The sequence below is a fragment of the Dipodomys ordii genome, unplaced genomic scaffold (assembly GCF_000151885.1).
Source record: "Dipodomys ordii isolate 6190 unplaced genomic scaffold, Dord_2.0 Scaffold63, whole genome shotgun sequence".
Classification (NCBI taxonomy): Eukaryota; Metazoa; Chordata; class Mammalia; order Rodentia; family Heteromyidae; genus Dipodomys; species Dipodomys ordii.
This window is the reverse complement of record NW_012267279.1, coordinates 2,845,447-2,867,024: the sequence shown is the minus strand read 5'-3', so window position 1 is coordinate 2,867,024 and position 21,578 is coordinate 2,845,447. Positions and strand designations below refer to the sequence as shown.

General features: G+C 37.2%; 1 protein-coding gene across 5 annotated transcripts in view; it reads right to left on the bottom strand.

The window, feature by feature from the left end:
- Ehbp1 (EH domain binding protein 1) overlaps positions 1–17,629 on the bottom strand; it is a 283,096-nt gene extending 265,467 nt beyond the window's left edge. Inside the window, exons 1-2 of one of the 5 annotated variants that reach the window (XM_013022530.1) lie at positions 17,600–17,629; positions 15,945–16,349 (exon numbers count right to left, since the gene is read on the bottom strand). In XM_013022530.1, coding sequence (XP_012877984.1) covers positions 15,945–16,048 — 104 coding nt within the window. In that variant the 5' untranslated portion in view covers positions 16,049–16,349; positions 17,600–17,629. Of the gene's footprint in view, positions 1–15,944; positions 16,350–16,626; positions 16,708–17,237; positions 17,435–17,599 lie in introns of those variants that run through there. The other 4 variants (XM_013022533.1, XM_013022532.1, XM_013022528.1 and 1 more) reach the window with 4 other exon arrangements.
- Between the last annotated feature and the right edge of the window lie 3,949 nt (positions 17,630–21,578).

The window sequence follows — 21,578 nt, the reverse complement described above, 5'->3', positions numbered from 1 at the left end:
AAAATGTAGTAAAAGTTTCTGTACAAAGTCGGGAATTTAAAATGCTGCCAAAAATAGACATATTACTTTGTTCAGAAGTTCAAAACCTTGAAAAATTAGGCCTGAATCACAAATTTAAATTGAAGATACTAAGTGGTAAAGGGGAATTATAGGATATATTCATTAAACCAGTAGTGAGTACCTTATTTGTTTTAATAAAGATGCTATTTAAGTTGAAGTTATGTCATATAGATCACACTTTCTTCTATTAAAATTTCGTCCTATTTTTAGGCCATATTCACAATTTCTATCAAAAATCTCATAAGAAAGCCAAATAAAAAGCAATAACAATACCATAACAATAATTCAAAGTTCACATGTAATTCATAGTAAATAAACCTTAGAATAGCACAAAATAAAAAAGAAAACAAGACTGAAAATCTGCCATGGATAACTAAATACAATGTAGTATTCAACTGGATCTTAGAGCAGACAAAAGGGATCAATCAAAAAACTGGTGGCATCTGAATAGTCAATCTGGAGTCTACTTGATACTAATATACCCAGGTTTGTTTCTTTATTTTGACAGTATACTATCGTAATATAAGATTATATAACAGTAAGAAAAATTGAAGATGAGTGAAGAATATTTATACAAATGCTCTATACTAACTTTGCAACCTCTGTTAATCTTAAATTATTCCAAATTCCAACAAAACATACCTTACACACACACACACACACACACACATCAGAATAGAATTGAAAGCTATATATAGAATAAAATGTCTCTAAGTCCACAAAAGAAAATAACAGGTCAAAACAAGAAAAAAACTTAATGCCTCCAGTCAGGAAACAGATAAGAATGCAATGAGCCATTTATAAAGAAAAAACTAGCTAATAAATAAAAATATTAAATTTCCCAGGAAACAAATAAAATTAAAAGAAGATAAACTATTTTTTGCCTATCAAATTAGGTATAGGAAAATTGTATTAGTGGCTAAAGTATGGTGCTTCTGATATTGACATATGTTGTTGATTATAAAATACATAAAGATGACCATTTTATAAAGCAATTTGGCACCATAAACTATAAGCCAAAAGGCAGATGCAATAACCCAACTTTGGGGAAAATAAACTAAGAAAATAATCTAAAATATAGAATATTTTTATCAAAATTTGTTCACTGAGGTATTCCTAACGTTCAGTTTTTATTGAAAATAGCCTATTAATATGCAGTTAACTATGGCACATGCACTTAATGGGTAGTTATTAACAATGATATTCACAAAGTTTATGAAAAACTTAAGAAATTCAAATTCACAAATATATAAATGATGCATTATAACTAGGTAAAACCACCTGAATAAAAAGCATGCTTATAAAAGAGACTGAAAGAGAGCACACCAAAGTTATGAGTAGTAGTTATCTATTGATGGCGAGAGTAAGAGGAATATCTTCACCTATGTTCTATATACTATGAGTATAGTTAGTTTTTATACTCAGAAAAAATGTATTTTTATGAAACCAAGATGGAAGACATATAACTGGCAATATTGTATATGGAATGTTTTAATACAGAAATAATTTATCAGACAGGCCTAAAATGTCAAGGCTCTTGACATCTCAAAATCCTGTTGCCTTATCTGATTTTCAAGCCTATTATTTTGGACCTATTTGCTATTATAATGACACCACTTTTCAGAATTATTACGAAAACTAAATGAAATATATAAGCAAAATATTACTAAAAGTATCTGGCATATAATTAGTATGTAAATGTTAGTTTTTAAAAGAGACTAATTTTATTAGTGTTATTACCTACTGTAAGTGAAAAGGACAGAAAAAGAGATCAAAACTAAAAGGAATTAAAGAAGCTTTTGAGAAGAGGTAAGACAGCCATGTACTAGTGTCTCATACCTGTAATCCTAGCTACTCAGTAGTTTGAGAAGTGGAGAATTCCAGTTCAAAGCTAATCTTGGCAGAAAAGTGATCAAAAGACTAACTTGTAACTTCCTAGGCTGGAGGTGTGGCTCAAGTAGTAAGAATACCAGCTGTGAGTAAAGCAAAAGCAGGGATACTGAGTTCAAGACAAGGGGGAGTGGAGTGGGGGGAGGGGGGAACAAAACAAAACAAAACAAAAAAAGAGGCTAAGATTTCATCTAATCTTTGAAGGAAGCATAAAACTGGACAAGACCTAGGCAGAAATGTAGAGCAATATTAAAAATATTGAACAAGCAATGTTGTTTCTGAAATGGTTACAAACCATACAACTACAACAGAGAAGCAAAAATACTTCAAGTTAAATTTTTTTTTTTGGTCATGGGGCCTGAACTCTGGGCCTGGGCGCTGTCCCTCAGCTCTTCAGCTCAAAGCTAGCGCTCTACCACTTGAGCCACAGCGCCACTTCCGGCTTTTTCTGCTTATGTGGTGCTGAGGAATCGAACCCAGGGCCTCTTGCATGCAAGGCAAGCACTTTGCCACTTAGCCACCTTCCCAGCCCTTCAAGTTAAAATTTTTAAAGGCATTAAATTAGGGCAGCTCAAATAATACTCAAAACAGTACTCAAAAGTATACTAATATTTAGGAATTAATATCTGCCAAACAAAAATAAAACTATAAGATATTAATTTTTTAGTTCACGTGTCTTCAAATAGGAGGAAAGAAGCAAATATTTAGAAATTAAAATGGATATATTTAAAAGTGGATATATAGGAAAAATACAGTATTTTTAAAATAAGCCAGGCACCGATAATTCACAACTATAATCCTAGCTACACAGGAGGTTGAGAACTGAAGTCGGAAGCCAGTCTGGGGAGACGAATCCTTGAGACTCTTATCTCCAATTAACCAGCAAAAGACTCCACTAGAGGTGTGGCTCAAGTGGTAGGTGCCGGCCATAAGCACAAAAATCCCAGTAAAAGCATGGACGCCCCAGTATCTATATAGAAACAAAACAACAAAAAATAAACAAATGAAATAAAACTTCTTCCTATTCTTGTTATATATATATATATATACCATATGCTATATAAACTCAAAATAAATTTAAAATGGAAAAAATACTCATTTTCTTTTTTGAACTCAGTGCCTCACACTTGCTAGATAGGAACTTGGGCCGTGTCCCCAGTTGCTATTGTTATTTTTCAGATAGGATCCTCCATTTTTGCAAGGGGACAGCTTCTGGCACAGATCCTTCTACCTGCGCTTCCCATGTAGCTGGGATCTCAGGCATGTTTCACAATACTCAGGGAATTTTTTGAGATAGAGTATGGTTAATGTTTAGTCTAGACTTGCCTCAAACTTTGATCTTCCCAATTTCTACCTCCCTAGTAGCTGGGATTATAGGTATGTATCCTCATGACAGGCTAAAAAGTGATTTTTTTTTCAAATAATTCTAAATTAGTCCAATGGCAGTTTTCTCTGATTTACAAAATACATATTTTCCAGGCAATCAATTGAGATTTATTTTTAGGTATTCAATCCTAAATTTGTAGAATGAATATAATTTATTACAGTGAGTTTTAAAGTTTGCATCTATTTACAAAATGAACTACACACGACTTTCTTTTTAATTAAGCTTCTTGTTCAATTTGAAATACTGAACACATATGCAGTACTTAAAAACAACAAACTGATAATTTCAGTACAATTAAATGTATTGCTTATTGTTTGACACTTAAGTGTTTCTAAGTAAAATTAAACAGAGCAAAAAAATTCACAAGAACTTTCCAAGAATTTTGTCATTCACATACAGACTAAGAAATCCAGATAACTAAAGTTAGACTGCACAAAACAAAAAAAAATTTACATACTGCAATATTCTATAAGCTAATCATAAATTAACTAAATGGTAACGACTAGTTACAATAAGTATTAGTTGCAATACAGTCAAGAGCTCCACTTTCTGGTACAATATGTAAGGAGCTTAAAAGTTGCTACGTCTGTCTTCACAACAAATACACAAAGACCAAAAAATAAGAAACAAAAAGAAGCTAAACAAATTGAAAAACTTTTCTTTCCTAATGGAGACAAAAGGACAAAATCACAATCCTATGGACTAGCAAGAAGATAAAGAGAACCACAACTTATTAAAGGAGAAATACAATACAGTATTATCCACATAAAAAGGAACTCTCAAGAAAGTTTAAAAATCCCAGAAGAGATCAATCTTAGGAGATGTCCAAGCTTTTGAGAGTTTTACCTCCAATATCCCTATCAAGAGTGGAGAAAAACATTCCCCACTTTGGACAGGAATAGGGGAGAAATATCCAATGCAAAATAGCTCCAGGATTTCCTAACAAGGCCTTCCCTAAAGAGAAACTACTTTACCAGAACCTAACTGATCAAAAATCGAAATATCCAATTCCAGTCCCTTCTATACACCCTATCTCACCAAAAGGCTGGGGATGAGACAAGGCAGAGGATGTCTGAGGAGCACTTTAAAGAAGGGAGGGAAGGAGGGTGGAAGGAAGGAGTACAAGAAGGAAAGAAGGGAAAGAGGGAGGGAAGAAGGGAGGGAGGGAGGCATAGAAGGGAAGGAAAGAAGGAGGGAGGGAGAGAGAAGGGGAGAGAGGGAGAGGGAGGGAGGGATAGATGAAGGGAGGGAGGGGGGAGGAAGGAAGAAAGGAAGGGAAAATATTCTTGATTTTAGGAAATCTAACGCTGAAGAATTTATGGGTAAATACTCTCAAATATCATCACATAACTTTCAAAAATATCAGGTCTATGGCAGTTTTAACAAAATTTAACATTTAACAAATGTTCACAAATTTTGCTATTTCTTGGAAATTGAACAAAATTACCCTCCCATGAGTATATGTTGGATTTAATAACTGGTTTCCAGTAACTAGATACTAATAAGAAAAATGAAAACTTTCACCTGGTGGTATCTTCCTCAAATTCCATAATCTCAGTCTTATTAGAAAAACCTAATTTTAGAGACATAATACAAAATACCTAATCAGCATACTAAAACTATGAAAATTATGAAAAACAAGGAAAAATTGAAAATCTGTCAGACTGAAACAGAGAAATGTAGCAACTAAATACAAGGTAGTATCCTAGGTTAAATCTTTGAACGGAAAGGGGATATTTAAGTCTGAATAAATCTTTAGTTAGCACAATGTACTAATGTTGATATCTAGGTTTAGATAAATGTTAATATTTTATGTTTTAATTAATGGCAGTGATAATTTACCAGAAATTTACTCAAAGGAAGCTGGGTGAGGGGTATATAGAATCACTGCAACTCTTCTGTAAACCTAACCTTATTTCAATAAAAAGTTTATTAAATAAATGCATTAACCCATTTTTAAAGTTAATTATAAATTAGTTCTTTTCAAATTAATGCTCAATCATTAAGCTTTATTTCTAGACCCAGTTATTGTATGAATATAGGTTCAAGTAAGTTACTTTTGAAATAGCTCTTTCCCATTTAATGATTTTTTAGACAGGGATAGAGAAGTATAAAAAAGTTTAAAAGAAACTTGGAATGAACTAAAAAAATTGGAATCCTCATGGACATGGTTGGAAAAGACAAAACAGAATAAGATTATATTTCAAAGATTGAAATTATCATACTAAATTTATACAAACATAACAACAGACAAAGGACCAGAAAGAAGAGGGAAGCATTAGGGACTATCATAAAAGCCTATACTAGCCAGGTGTGATTGATCAAGACTGTAATCCTAGTTACATGGGAGGCACAGACTAGAGCATAAAAGTCTGAGGACAGCCAAGGTGTAAAAGTCTGCTAGATCCATCTCAACCAAAGGCTAGGTGCAGGGGTGTGCCCCATCATCTCCAGTGACATGAGTAGGAGGATCACAGCCCATGCAAGCCAAAGCATAAAAGACCCTCCCTCAAAAATAATTCAAAAAGAGGCTGGAGGTGTGGTCAAATGGTAGAGCAACTGCCTAGTAAGCACTAGACCATGAGTTTAATCCACAGTACAAAATAAAAGTTTACTACCAAGGGTTTCCAAACTTTCTTCAATGCCTCGTCTTCTCAATTTTCCAAACTATACTCTTGGCTTAAAGGGGCTAATCAAAAAACTAGGTTTCTCATCCATATTCTCTTAAAGTTGACAGATACATTATATGTTGACAGATATAAAAGTTAACAGATATATTAACAGCATTTTTGTAGCTGGAGATTTTATCCAAAGAGGTTTTCTTTTTATTTTTAAGACAGGATCTCACTACATACCCCAGGCTAACCTTGAACTCGAGATCTTTCTGTTTTAGTACTGGGATTATAACTGCTTACCCAGTTTTGTGTATTTTTCATAATAAAATATTGTTTGGATTAAATTTTTTTAAGTCTCTGTAACAAATTCATATACCTTCTCAAGCCAGAAGGGCATTGACTTTCTTTAGCTCAAGATTTTACAGTAGCCAATGTGCTTTTCTTTTTGCTTCAGCTGCCAGTGAATCTGAAGTAAATCCAGTGTCAAAGAAGCACATGACTCTTCTCATATGCCCATTAATATATACTCATCCTGCTCCTCAAAGACTATCACCATTCTATTTATATCGCTAAATAATTCAAAATGTTATTATTTTAAATTCATAGGCTGAAAAATTCTTCTAGACATAAGTATCAACCTTAAGAACAATAACTTCTTTTAATTCAGGCCAATTTTTATAATTTTTCTTAAAATCAGAAGTGTTTTAAATAACAATACCAGGACTAATTAAAAATATGAAAAATTTAAATAGGGCAGATTAAAGAAAATCTTTAGGTGCTTATTAGCAAAGCTCCCTAAAAAGAACACTATAACAAAGACACACACACTATGACATCCATCCGATAGAAATTTCACTGTCTCCATTTTACTTATTCAGTTCAAGTCCTCTTAAGAAATTAAGCAAAAGCCCTGAAGCAGAATATAACATCCCTACTAAGTATTCAGTTTAAACTGCGTTGTGTAATTTTTCCTTTGGCACACTGGACTATTTGTAAATCATATAATTCTTCTGTTGATATTCACCACAAGATTAGAACAAATACATTGATGCATCAATAGCACATTTCTAGAAATTCCTAATTTTAAGTTCCCTGGCTGTATTAATTATAAAATTCATAGGAAATGAAATCAAGCCTAAATGTACTTCCTCACACAACTCTTAAAATTTCATCCCATAATCATAGTTTGAAGTCAGCCCAGACAGAAAAGAGTCCTATGGACTCTTACCTATAATTGACTAGTAAAAAGCCAAAAGTAAAAGTATGTCTCAAGTGGTAGAGCACCACCCTCAAATCAAAGCCAACCAAGAATGTGAGGCTCTGAGTTCAAGCCTCCATACACACAACACACACACACACACACAAATCATGACAGGAAGAAAGCATTTTGAAAAAAATCTCATAACTGTCATAAAGAAATGCACGATACATGGATGTGAGGGCAAGCTAGCTACAATATCTGTCATCCTACTGATTGCCAGAGTTGATTCAGCTGATTTGATTAGCTAAGGAAGTGTCTTCTTCCTCCTTCATGACTCCAAGTACATCTCTCCTGAAAATTCAACAACCTCTGATAACCTCCAAACAAGTTCTCAAGAAATACATCATAAAAGTCTGTTGTTATGGTTCAGTGGCAGAGCATTCACTTAGTATAAAAAGCCAGGGTTCAATCCCCAGAACAACAAAAAATGCATAATAAAAAAATGCTATAGGACAGACAGAAATGATGACACATTATTCGACTTTTAAGGCATTAAGTTAGTTTGCTTATTCTGATACTTATTTTAAATTATATGAAATAAAGTTATAAAACAATATGAACTGATTTTGCTCCAGAAACAAAAATACACATTTTCTTTCCAAAAATAAAAATATTGTCACTGGGCACTGGTAGCTTACCCTGTAATCCTAACTGCTCAGGAGGCTGAGATCTGAGGATCACAGTTCAAAGCCAGGCTGGGCAGGAAGGTTTGTGAGACTCTTATCTTCAATCAACCACTAGAAAACCAGAAGTTGTGCCTTGGCTCAAAGTGGTAGAATGCAAACCTTAAGCAAAAAGAACTCCAGGACTAAGTTCAAGCCCCAAGACCAGAAAAAAAAAATGCTACCACTACAAATAAATTTTGTTAAACTATACTTCATGTGAAATAAACGTTTAAAATGTAGATAAAAGGCTGGGAAGGTGGCTCAGTGGTAGAGTGCTTGCCTTGCATGCATGAGGCCCTGGGTTCAATTCTACAGCACCACATAAGCAGAAAAAGCTGGAAGTGGTGCTGGGGCTCAAGTGATAGAGCACTAGCCTTGAAGAGCTAAGAGACAGTGCCCAGGCCAGAGTTCAGGCCCCACAACCAACAACAACAACAAAAAAGTAGATAAACTACTACCCTGTAACAATTCCATTTAAAAAAAATTAACCCATAGATCATGATCATAGAATTATAAACAAGTATTTAATATTTGCTAAAATTTTATGACTTTCACAGTTCACAATACAAAAAAAAGACTATATTAATTTTGTTTCCAGGACTAACTATTCAACTTTCACATAATTTGTAATACAGAAACTTCAGCAAACAAGTCTCTCTAGAAGCAAGTCTAGAAACTAGGTAACAAACATCACCTTTACCTTTTTACGACCATTTTCTTTTTGCTGGTTCCACGGCTAGAGCTTCACACACTACTTGCTCACAGCTGGCGTGCTACCACTTGTGCCACATCTCACTTTATGCTAGTTAATTGTAGAGTCTAGGGGACTTTTCTGCCTGGACTGGCTAGGATTACAGACATGAGCGACCGGTGGCTCACCATCTCCTCCCATTGTTTTCGGTAACTTCAAGAGCTACAGAAATAATCAGTCTCTTATCTTAACCTTCAAATTTTTAACCACCAAAAATCTTTGTATTTTCAAAAATCTTTCCTCCATTCTAACACAACCATCAATTATCATGGACATACTTCATAATTATATAAATATATACAAACATATTGTTTTGTGTGTTCATTTTGTTTTAGCTGATAAACATATAATCCAAAGAGACCACTTATTACCTATATCTTGTCATTAACATTCACCACATTCTTAAGAATCAAGCACTTCATTGAGTCTCACCTCCCATCTTTCTGGCTCATGCATTTTTTTTTTGGGTGGGGGGTCCGGTCATGGGGCCTGAACTCTGGGCCTGGGCACTGTCCCTCAGCTCTTCAGCTCAAGGCTAGCACTCTACCACTTGAGTCACAGCACCACTTCTGGCTTTTTCTGCTTATGTGGTGCTGAGGAATCGAACCCAGGGCCTCAGCCATGCAAGACAAGCACTCTACCACTGAGCTACCTTCCCAGCCCCATGGCTCATGCACTTTTATCCTAACCTAACAATTCAACCTCTTTCAAATCTAGCAATCACAATCTTCTTCACTATCTCATTTTTGAAGTCCTTATTTTCCTTCTTTTCCAGTTTATATTACATTGATTCATCACATAAACCCTTCTGTACATTCACTTACTAATTCCTTCTCCCTCCCTCATCCATATATTCCTACATAAACTCAGCACTGCTCAAATCCAACTCTGCCAATATGCAAGCTCTGAACATAGCTGGATTAAGAATGCCAATTTGCTGGTGGCACTTACTCTAAATTTCCAACCACAAAGTTAAGAAGGTCCTTGACACAACCCAGCAATTCCCGTACATTTCCCTAGTCATAACTTTGTAACTTTTCTGTCTCTAAATCTTCAACATTATTTCTCTAAGAAAACTGAAGCCAGTAGAAAAGAATATTTGAACCTGTCATCAAATAAACTTGAGTACTACCCCTTTTTATCATACACTGCTCCTTCTTTCTGATTCCACTTAAATTCAACTTTTCCTTGTATACTAGATGTTTCTCTTTCTCCCCAAGACTTTTCCCCTAAGGTTAGTATCCTTTCCAACATCATGCATTTTTGCTCAATCATTTCCGTCAGCTTTCAAGCACGCTGCAATAGCTGTCATGTCAAAAATACACCTTAAACTTTTGTCCTTCTCCAGGTACTACCTAGTTCTCTGCTTTGTAGCCAAGTTTTCTAAAGCAATCACCTGTACTCACTGTATCTATTTCCTTTCTTCTAATCAAGTTCTCATCCCCAATATTCCTCAGATATCTCTCTTCAAGGTCAACAGCTCCTTCCATCTTGCCAATACAACAATCATCTTGTTCAACCTCAATAGTATTTGACACAGCCAAATACTCCTTTGATTCTCTTTTTACATTCAACTTCTTAGAAAATGCACTTCTCTAGCTTTCCTGTCACTTCAGTATTGCTTTCAGTCTTCTTTGCTGTCTCCTCTGTATGGGAGAAGTGTCTCAAGGCTCTCTTAACTCTCTTAACTCCCTTCTTAATCTCTATGAATTTCATAGGAAATTTCCTACAGTCCCATTGTTATAAATACCACCTACATACTAGAGGCTTTGGACCTCTTCTCTCCCCTGGGTCAGACTCATAATTAACTGCTTAATTAAGATCTTCATCTGGATGTCTAAAACTAAAATAAAACAAACAAAACAAAAAACCTCTTGATTGCTCCTTGACCAAAAAAAAAAACAACAAAATTTTTCTTCAAGAGAGATTCCCCCATGCCTGTAAGTAGTGCTATATTCCTCAGGTCAAAAACCTGTAATTATTATTGATCTATCTCTTACTTTATACTCTATTAGTAACTTCAGTCAACTGTACCTTCAGAAAATTCATTTTCCAATTGACAAAACTCACTGAACTCTATATTTAAAATGGATTCATTTATTCATTACAAGTAAAACCTTGATGAAAGTGTGGTAGTGGGGAAGGGTAGGTATGTGTTAGTTATATAAATATGACTATTTCTCACTACCATGCAGTTTGGACTATTGTAATAGATTTCTTCTTATTTTTAGTAACTTTTTTTTTTTTTGGTCATGGGGCTTCAAGTTGGAGCCTAAGCACTGGCCCGACTTGAGGCACAGTGCCACTTCCATGTAATAGATTTCTAATGGATACCCTTGCTTCTACTCTTACAGCAGTACATATTCCAATGTTCAGAATAATCTTTTACAAATTTAAAACAAATTATATCATTTCCCTGCTCAAATACTTTCAATAGTCTCATCAACTTTAAATCCACAAGCTCTCGCGCCATGATCTCAAGGCCTTACATAATCTAGTCCATACTAGCATCTCAGATGCACCTCTAGTCAGTTTAACCTTTAACCTCTATTCACTGTGCCGCTCCAAAATCTAGATTTCCAAAGACTCTGAAACCACACCAAGCATATTTCCAATTAATTCTTCTTCCTTTTCCTTTTTTATTTTTTTTTTGGGGGGGGAAGAGTACTAGAGATTAAAATCAGGGTCTCACACTTTACCAACTGAGCAAAGCTCACTATCCTTTGGCTCTTTTAGTTTGTTTCCCAGATAAGGTTTCATGTTTAGTCCTGGCTGACCTCAAACAGTAATCCTTTCTATCTCTGCTCTAGAATAGCTGGGACAACACCCACCACACCCAGCTTTCCTTTTGCTTTTCTTTTCTTTTTTAACTTATTCCAAAAGTTCTTTAAGTCAAGACTCAAGTACTGCTATATCACTCTGTTAGTCAACAGACAAATGCTTGTTTAAGCCACTCAAAGAAGGGTATCCAAATTATATGTTAAAATTTAACTAGCTTTCATAAATTCAAGTTAACATTTGCATCTAGCTTTTAAATGTCCATTGGAAAACTGAACTAAAATCAGCTTCAGGAAGCTGGAACATCAAATTAAGGGTTTATATTTTATCTAATAAGCCAGCTACATAAACTTTAACACTGGGAATAACTACTTTTTTAGTTTTCAAATTCTACAATAACAATGTATCAAACTATGAGAGGCACATTTTACACTGTTCTATACTTTAAGTTTTTACATTTTACACTGTTAGAGTTTGGGATAATGTGATTGTATTACATATTTAAATATGAATTACAATTTAAAATTATATTTCAAAAAAAAAGGAAAAGGACTTACTATACAATACTGGTAGTTCAGAAATGGGAATCCCTGAATCCCATCCTATCTACCATTTTCAGTCCCTTGAGTTTTAAATTCATGCTGAAATCGGTGTAGCTTTCATGTACATTCTTGGAATCAAAAATGGATCATTGGTATGGTTAAAAATATTAAAATACCACTCCTTGCTGGGTACTGGTGGGCTTTCGTCTGTAATTCTAATACTTAGATGGCTGAGATCTCAAGATCAGGGTTTAAATCGAGCTGAGAGAAGATGATTTCAAGAGATTCTTATCTCTAATTAACCAAAAATAGTTGGAGGTAGAAAACAGCTCAAGAGGTAGAACATCACTCATAATTGAAAAAAAATCAATGAGAGGGGATGACATTGAGTTCAAGCCCCAGTATAAGCACAAAAAAAATTAAAAATTAAGCATAAAATCATGTATATTATAAACCATGTTAAAATACAGATTCAAACTCAGTAGATCTATTTCCTAGGTATTGTAAATGTTCCTGATTCTCAGGGAAAAAAAATTTTTTTAAGTAGCAAGACAATGACCCCTATATATACAGACTACCTAGGCACAAATTTAATGATACAGTTCTTTCTTTTATAGGTTAGCCTTTCTTCTCTAATTTGTATAATATATATTTTCTTATTCTCCCAGTGTTGAGATTTATCATTAATGGTTTTACTTTTATTTAATCATGATCTCCAAATTTTTTCATATCTTTTTGCTCTTCCATACACCAAAAGTATTATCTAAAATTTAAGAGTGAGGTTGAGGCCAAGAGCAGTGGCTAACAGTAATCCTAGCCACTTAAGAGGCAGAAATAGAGGATCACTGTTCTAAGCCAGGACCAAAAAAAAAAAGTTTGCAAGGCTCCATTCTCTACCAATGACTGAGCACAGCTTTGTTATCCCAGAGTGTCTAGGAACAACAATAAAAAGTCTAGGCTGGCGCAGGCATAAATGAAGACCTTGCTATGAAAAATAACCAATACAAAAAAAGTGGTAGCAGGGTGGGACAAGAGGTAGAGTATCTGCCTGAGTCCAAATACTAGGCCACCAAAAAATAAAAAGTAGAGCTGGGAATATAGCTCTGCTTAGAGCACTTTCCTAGTGTGAACAAAGCCCTGGGTTCAACCCCCCCTAGCAGTGTTAAACAAAAAAAGATGATTTGACATTAAGAGTAAAAAATCAACCTAGCTTGTATGTATTATAAGGGCTCTAAGCAAAGTAAAGCAAAGAAACACTAACAAAAAGTCATTACAACCAATTTTTATAAAATGAAAAAAAAACTTAAGTTCTACTTAAGGGTCCACCTACAAATAAAATTCAAGTATATCTGCCAGGCACTGGTGAATTTATGCCTGTGATTCTAGCTCCTCAGGAGGCTGAGATCTGGAGCATAACAGTTTGAAGCTACCTGGGTAGAAAAGTACAAGGACTCTATCTCCAATTAACCAGCAAAAAGGAATGGCACAAGTAGGACAGTGCCAACTATGAACAAGCAAGCCAAGTGAAAACACAAAGCCCTGAGTTCAAACCCTGCTGCTGAAAAAATAAATCCACTAGATAAATTATTCTTTAGACAGTATATTTTTGCTAGCTTTAAACTGCATTTTTTAATGAGTAAGAAAAATTCAGAATATTACAACTACATGTATAGAAGAACATTCTATCATAAGATACAATTTACCAGCTGCTTGAGAGGTTGAGATTCGGAGGATCAAAGTTCAAAGCCAGACCCTGCAAAAAGTTGGCAAGACCTTCCGTCTTAACAAACAAAACTGGGTATAATGATACATGCCTGTAATCCCAACATGCTGGTAGTGTAGGTAGAAGGAGAAGGTCTGTTCTCTGAGGCTGGACCCAGGCAAGAAAGCACAAGAACCTATCTGAAAAATAACTAAAAGGACTGGCACATGCTGAAGTGGTAGAAGCACCTGCCTAGCAAGCCCAAGGCCCCGAGTTCCTGAGTTCAGAAGCCCCATACTGCCAAAATCATCCTTTCCACTATGAATCTTACTCCACACTGATGTCCTGGTGATTTTCCAACAGGGATCCTAATGTGTCTTTAACTCAAAACTTACTGCATGTGTCTCTGTCACCTACAGAATAAAGCCCACACTCCTTCTTATAGCACGTAACTTTCAAGATCTGAGTCTCACTGGCCTCTCAAACCTCCTATCCCATTGAATTCCACTCATGTAACCCTTTAAACCACCCCCACACACATCAAAGTATCTAAATTTCCAACATATGTCCTAATATTTAATGTCTCAGTTTTTGCTTCAGTCTAAAATGTCCTTTACGTCTCCCCCTGGCTTCCTGGACAACTACTCTGAATCTTTAAAACCCAGCTTAAATCTCAGGAAATCGTCCAAAGACCTCATTTTCCCTTTACCCAATTCTAGGTAATAATGGTCCTGACATTATTCCAAACATTTTACTTGTAATAACTCAATTTTCACAATTACTCTTCCTACGAAGTATACCATTATTACTTTTGTGAACATGAAAACCGAATGATGGAGAGAAATAGCCTCCCCAGGAATATCCAACTGGATGGAGAAAGATAAAAAGATCTTAGGCTGGGAAGGTGGCTCAGTGGTAGAGCGCTTACCTTGCCTTGTCTTGCATGCATGAGGCCCTGAGTTCGATTCCTCAGCACCACATAAGCAGAAAAAAAAAGCCAGAAGTGGCACTGTGGCTCAAGTGGTAGAGTGCTAGCCTTGAGCTGAAGAGCTGAGGGACAGTGCCCAGGCCCAGAGCTCAGGCACCAAGACCAGACGCAAAAAAAAAAAAAAAAAAAGATCCCTATGTAACATACTTGAATTATTGCTCCTATCACAGTGAAATTATTTATACATTGAAGTGTAAGCTCCTTGAAGGTGGAGAGGATGTTGTATTTAACTCTAATCAAAAGTACCTGAAATAAAATAATCACTGGAAGCTTTTTTAAAGTAACATTCCTAACAAGTTCAAGGGAAAACCATTCAGAAACTAGCTCCCAAATAAATTTCTGAATATTCTGTATGAGTTCTATAACAGTTATTTTAAAGGATGTTTAAAATAACATTATTAAAGACATGAGATTACAGTCCTTGTAGACAATGAAATAAACTTATTTCGCAGTAGAGTGCTTAGTAAATCAAAACCCAAAGGGTCATTTGCTTAAGATTAATTTTTTTTCCTCACTAAATAAGAATTCTTGTTGCTTATCATTCGGGGCAGTGAAAAGACCCAAATTTACTTTGCTCAAGTGGAAATAAGCAAATCACAGATGAACATTACTAATTGCTTCTTTAAATCCAGCCAAGAAAGGTATATCATTACTCAATTAAAAGAAAATACATTTGCTTGACTAAGCATTTAACAAAAGAATTTCTAAGGTTATGTGGACTGGTATTTCATTATTCAAATAATAAAAAAAATCATTATCTTGAGGACAAAATAAAAGAAAAAAACCAAGAATATAAAATAACTATCACTATCAATCTGTAGACTATAGACTTCTATATTAAGACTCTGTTCAAACAGGTAGATATGTTACATTAAAGCATGTATGTATAAAGGACTGGAGGCATGGTTAACGTGGTAGAGCTCCAGCCAAGCAAAAAGTATGAGGCATTGAGCTCAAACCCCAGTTTGAAGAAAAAGAATAGAATCATGCATATGAGTCTATAATATTTCAGTGCCCATTCTTCATGACTCCTTAAAATTATAGTTATTTAACACTAATGACAAATGACCTCAAGACCAAATCTACTGCACTTAGAGTGCTCCCACTTACAGTCTTCTGAGCCACACTGAAGTACAGTAATTAAAACCCACAGGGACAGAACCAGCAGCAACAGCACACATCACAATACTTATTAGCATTCTCTGCACCCTGCCCAGCTTCTACATTCTAACTTGTACACTGTATCCAAAGTCTCAAGAGTTTAGGCCACATGACAGCAAACTCTAGCCCCCACATACATCTTACCATTTCTTTGTACATTCAACCATCAGCTCCTGGTAGGAAGCCACAAACTGGAACTTGGATGCATGTTTTCCCACGCGCTGGAGTCTCTTCCAAACTGAAGCCATGGTGATGGGTCAATAGACTGGAACACTTCTGGATTCGCAACACAGCAGCTTTAATAAAGCAGAAGGTCCAAAGCCAAGGAGCTTTACATGTAAGTCTGTACTTTTTAAAACTCAACTACTACTTGAAATGATGCTTGGAAGTCCGTAAGTCTTCTCCCAGTTTCACAGGGTAAATCCCATCTTAGATGAATGGCCCAGTCAAAAGCAGTATGATATACATGACAGGATGAGTGAGAGGAAGCTCCCTCACGGAGACATCACCATTCCACATTCGGGGCTATGTGACATGTATTCTGGAGGGCTGGGGGGGGGGGGGGGGAAGCAAAACAAAAGAAAAAAAATGAGAAAGAATATGAGAAGAAAGGCATAAGTGACTAGATAAGGCTGCAACCTACAGTACCAGTGGTCTACGTGTTTTTCAAACAATGAAACAAAACAACAGCCTCAAAAGCCACTAACATCAAAGGATGTAAGATACCAAGGGAGAAATGCCAGCTCAAACCGAAGACAAGGAGCAGCAAAATCAGGTAACTGGGCATCAATGACCATCCAGAGACTCCAGTCAGTCGGGGCCCTACCTTCTCCTCCCAGTACCACAGAAGGGAGAACAGAGCGGGAAAGTCTCAGGATGCCGTTTAATGTCCCCGGGGCCAGTCAGAGGGGAGGCGTGAAGTATTTTCGATAAACTTTGTTTTTCAGCTGGTAATTAATGGACTTGACTCCTGGAATATATGCTGGGGGGGGGGGGAAGGGGGAAAGTAGGGAGCAGGGAGGATTGGCTGTTGTTCAGTCAGAGGGGGGAAATGGATGGGAACCAGGCAGTGGAGGGAAATCGCCAGGCACAGGGAGGTCAATGTCCCCGGCTCCAGGCCACTTGGGTTCTCCTTCACCCAGGCTGCCAAGAGCAGGGAAATGGAAACTCCAGCCTGGGGTGGGAAGCAGGGACCCGCAGGGCTGGGGGAACACGCAGGGTGCGGGGCGCGGGGTGCGGCGCCTCCCCGCCCCCATCCTCTGGGAACAGCCTCCGGGAGCCCCGGGTGTCCTCGGGCACCGAGTCCAGATTCCTGCCCCCCGGGCCATGGCAGGCGGTGGCCCGCCGCCGTCCCTGTCACCTAGACACGGCCGCGAGACCCCCGCCGGGGCCCGAGCCCGGCCCCGCCTCTCGCCCCCTCCCACCCGCTCCTCACACCTCTAATCCCGCGGCCGGGCTGAGTGTGGCCCCCGCGCCCTCCTCAGAGCCGCTCCTCCATCGCCGCCGCAGCGGCAGCCGCCGCCGCCGCCACCACCACCGAGTCCTCCATCCCCGGCGGAGCCACATGGAAGTGCCAAGCCAGCCGCGGCTCTCCCCGGAGCCGAGGTCCGCAGCCCCGCAGGCGGACGGCGCCCCTCCACCCGCCCCCTCCCTGACGGACCACCCGGAGACCGTCCCCCACCCTAGGGAGCCATGCCCGAGCCTCCGCTCCGCGCCCAGCACCCCCTTCCCCCGCCTCCCTCCGCCGCCACCACCATCATTACCTCCCCCGCCGCACCTCTCACACTAACCCTACCCACCGCGGCTCAACCTCCGTCCGCCAGACCGCCATTGGCTAGGCCCCACTCGTGCCCCGCCCATCTAGGTGGCCGGGTTTTAGAGCTTCTGTGGCCTCTCATTGGTAGATCGACGTGCTCATCACAGAGGTCCCTCCCCTTAGCTCTTGAGGTGTTTTTTCCTCAGCCGGAACGCGGCGCACGGTCTATCCTTCTTTAAAGAAAAAAAAAAAACAACTGGAATCCACAAGGATGATCCCGCCCATTTTTCTGATTGGTTGAGAGAAGGAAGCAATGGGCGGGAGAAGTAAGGAGTGTTTATAGTGAACGGGAAGCTGATTGCAAAAGGTGGCTGTCCATCAAGGGTGTCGGGCGGAGTTTCTGGCTCTCGGTGGTGGTAGTAGAGTGCTAAGATAGCCGCGTGGATAAGGTGGTTTCTTTCCTGTTCACTTGGATCCCTACCTTAGGCGCGACTTCTACTATTTGCGACTATAGTTTTCCCCCACACAACCTTGTTTTCTATCCAATTAATTCTAGAGTTCTTCCCTTCACAAACTGAAGTACATACCCAGCCAGGCCCCTTGCCCAAGGATCAACGGAATTCAGTAAATAGAGCAAAACACAAGACGTACAAAATGCAATTCTTTTTGCTCTGTTTCTTCCATATTCTTTTAGATATGGTTTTTGTTGTAATTTGCTGTCAACCTCTTTAACCGGTATACTTCCGATGGATTTACGGGGCAGTAATTTTAATGAGGATGAAATAATAACAGAGTGTTGGAGCAGGGGCATTTCACTCTGTTAAAAGGGTCAAAGTTCATATACATTGTGTGTGTGTACATGTATATATAAGACAAGCTGGCCTCGAACTCACAAACCTATCTCAGCCTCCAGTACTAGGATTATGAGCTATCACACAGGGCTCCACTATCCCTTTTGAGGATATAAGGGAGAAAATAACATCGCAAAGCACACAAAATTGCTTTCAATTTTAAATAACTCACAGACTACTGTACAGAATAAAGACCAAGAATATAATTCTAGCTAGGCGCTAATGGCTCATGCCTCTATGTATTCCTGGATACTCTGGAGGCTGAGATCTGAGGATCACAGTTCAAAGCCAGCTGGGGCAGGAAAATCGGTGAGACATCTCCATTAACCAACAAATAACTGGAAGTAAATCTGTGGCTCATGTAGTAAAGCCCCAGCCTTCAGCAAAAAAGAGACAGCACCCAACCCAGGCCCTGGGTCTGAGCCCCAGTACCAGCACAAGAATAAATTAGTTAATTTAATTTAATTCTGAGGGTAACCTACCATTTAGGAACTAAATAAAGTAAGAAAGATACAGAGAAGAAATTATCAGAGAAGTATAAACTCTCAGCAAACTATAGATAGACCATTTGGGAATGAGAGAGAAGCTAACATGAAAAAATAAAAGGTGGGCCTTGGGGGAAGAAATAAGGATCATTCTTAATCTTTCTAAAATTAGAGAGCAAGGTATATGAACAAAGTAACTTGGGGAAAAAAGGAGGGGTGTAGAAAAGGATAGTTTGCATGAAAGGAAAGTAGGATAGAAGGATAAGAACTGAGCACAAGTGCAGAAAGTACAAAGCAAAAAAAGGGGGGAAGGATTTAGAAGAGATATTACTATTTTTACTACTTTCAGTAAAGAAAGTGATCTAATAATACCATTAGAACAAATGTGGACTATTGAATTTGATAGACTTCATAGAAAAGGGCATGGTTACCACTTAAATTTTGGTAAAATCTGGGTTCTAAAATATTAAAATAACCATAATATTATATTGATTCTTAATTTATATATCCTTAAGAGTCCCAGGTATCCTTCCTGAGTAGTTTATTATATCATTACAATTTACTGACATAATTATCTCATTAACAGACATTAAGGACTAATTTATAGAAATTGCCATAACTATGTTCATCCATTCCATGAACTATGTTCATTCCCTTCAGGAACAACCCATATGAGAATGATAAGGCTTTTGCATCCTGCTTATTATTATTCTATTACTGTCTGTATCATTCTTATACTTTCTCCTGGTAATCTTGGTTTCATTTCCATACTCTTGAGAAAGAGAGTATTGCTAAAAACTTAAAAACAATGAGTTTTAAATAAGTGTGTTCCTTTGAAGAAGAAAAAAAGAATAGAGTAAGATCCTTATGGAATCTTCCTCAATTAAGCTATAGTTTCAAGACAGCTCTTCTTTTTACCAAAAAATGATTTTCTTGGATGTAAACTGCACACTTTGATTCTAGCCCCAAGGTTGCTATGAGAAAACCAAGGTTAGAACTGTTTACTGAATGAGTGAAGAAATTAAGAGCAGACCTTGACATTGTTCTGCTGCTAAGTTCCAGGCTGTCTCCTGAAAACCACATGGAACGGTCTCTTCTTCCCACAATACTTTTAAAAATAGCCTAGCCGATAATGAAATTGATTGAAAAACTTTAAATATAGAAAACTTTGGGATCTTTCGGTCTTCTTATCCAATAATCATTGAGTGCTGAGTATTGACCCTTTTAAATACTATGAATAGGGCATAAAAGTTACAGTCTTTGTTCTCAAGATTTTTTTTTAGAAGCCAATGTCCACCGTGCAACATAAATTGTTTAATTTTTCTAAGTTCCAGCTTTGTATTCTATGAAAACAATAATCATGAGTGCCTTTCTGGGATGTTGAGAAGAATGAAGATATGAATATAATGTGCCTGGCACATAATGAACAGTCAAGGGATAATTAGGAGTAGTGTGTGCTATTGTTGTTCACAGTAAGCTTAAACAGGAAAGAAGCAAGCAAAATAGGCCTTCAAGAACACTTCAGCAATATTTATATGATATCAAGCATCACTGCTTAAAGGATTAACAACTTTCAGGCAGTAGATTCCAAGAGCAGTATATAATTTAGGTGGACTTGGGATTTTATAAGAATTACTTCCAATTCAATTACTCTCAGTAACTCTCGTGTCTACCTTCCTGCTATATCTTAACGCAGATCCTTTTGCATGCTAGACATTACTTTTTCCTGAAAGCTTCATTTCTGCTCCCTACCAGAAAGTATATCCTTTTGGGGATTACACTTTATTCCTGTTGCCTCTTTCTAATTCCCTATTTGCTCAGGTCTTGGTGTATCATCTCCTTGTGTCACAGGTTTAATTTGTATGTAATAGATCCATAGGTAACAAATTGTTTTCATTGTCCTGTCTATGTGAGCCTGGTTGTTGGCTGCAAATTTTATAATAGATGTTTCACTTAATAAAAAAATAAACATTTAAAATAATTTGAGGTTTGCTTTTAAGTATCATTAACCTTAAGATGAAGTTAGACTAGGAAGGAATAAGGGGAAATGCTGACCCTTAATTCTTCTCTGTCATAGTAGTTTGAAAAAGGATAGAAATTGTTCTCATCTCAATGAAACAGCTTGTCTACTAGTCATGGCTTGAGAGAAAACCCCAAAATGAAGATTCTAAAGTCTAAGAAGGGCAGCCATAGGTTTAAATTACTATCTTTCCTGGTCAGTCTTATCTTTGGATTTTACAGTTTTTGCAGTAAAAATTATCAGCTATTATTGTTATATTAAACTACTAATGGACTTTGTACCTTAGTCATTATAATAAGATTTTCTTATAATAATAATGCTACTAGAGGGTTTTTTTTGTTTTTGCATTGTTTTTTTTGCAGTTGTAATAGCAGTTTTATACAACATTACTGCAATTTATAACTACTAATAAAATTGTCTTTAAAGCCATAGCCAGCAAATTTACTCTCAATGATACTACAGAAATTTTTATGACCTTAAAAACTCACTATGACAGGCTAATACTTTTGAATTTTTAACCAATGGCATTTGTAGTAGTTTTTCTATGTATCTCCTCTTACCCTGTGGCTCTTTTTTTTTTCATATGGTACCTTTAGTATCACACCCACCCTAATTTAGGCTGCACTTTGCTCATTGTGTCAGGAAAGAATGTCGAAAAAATAATTT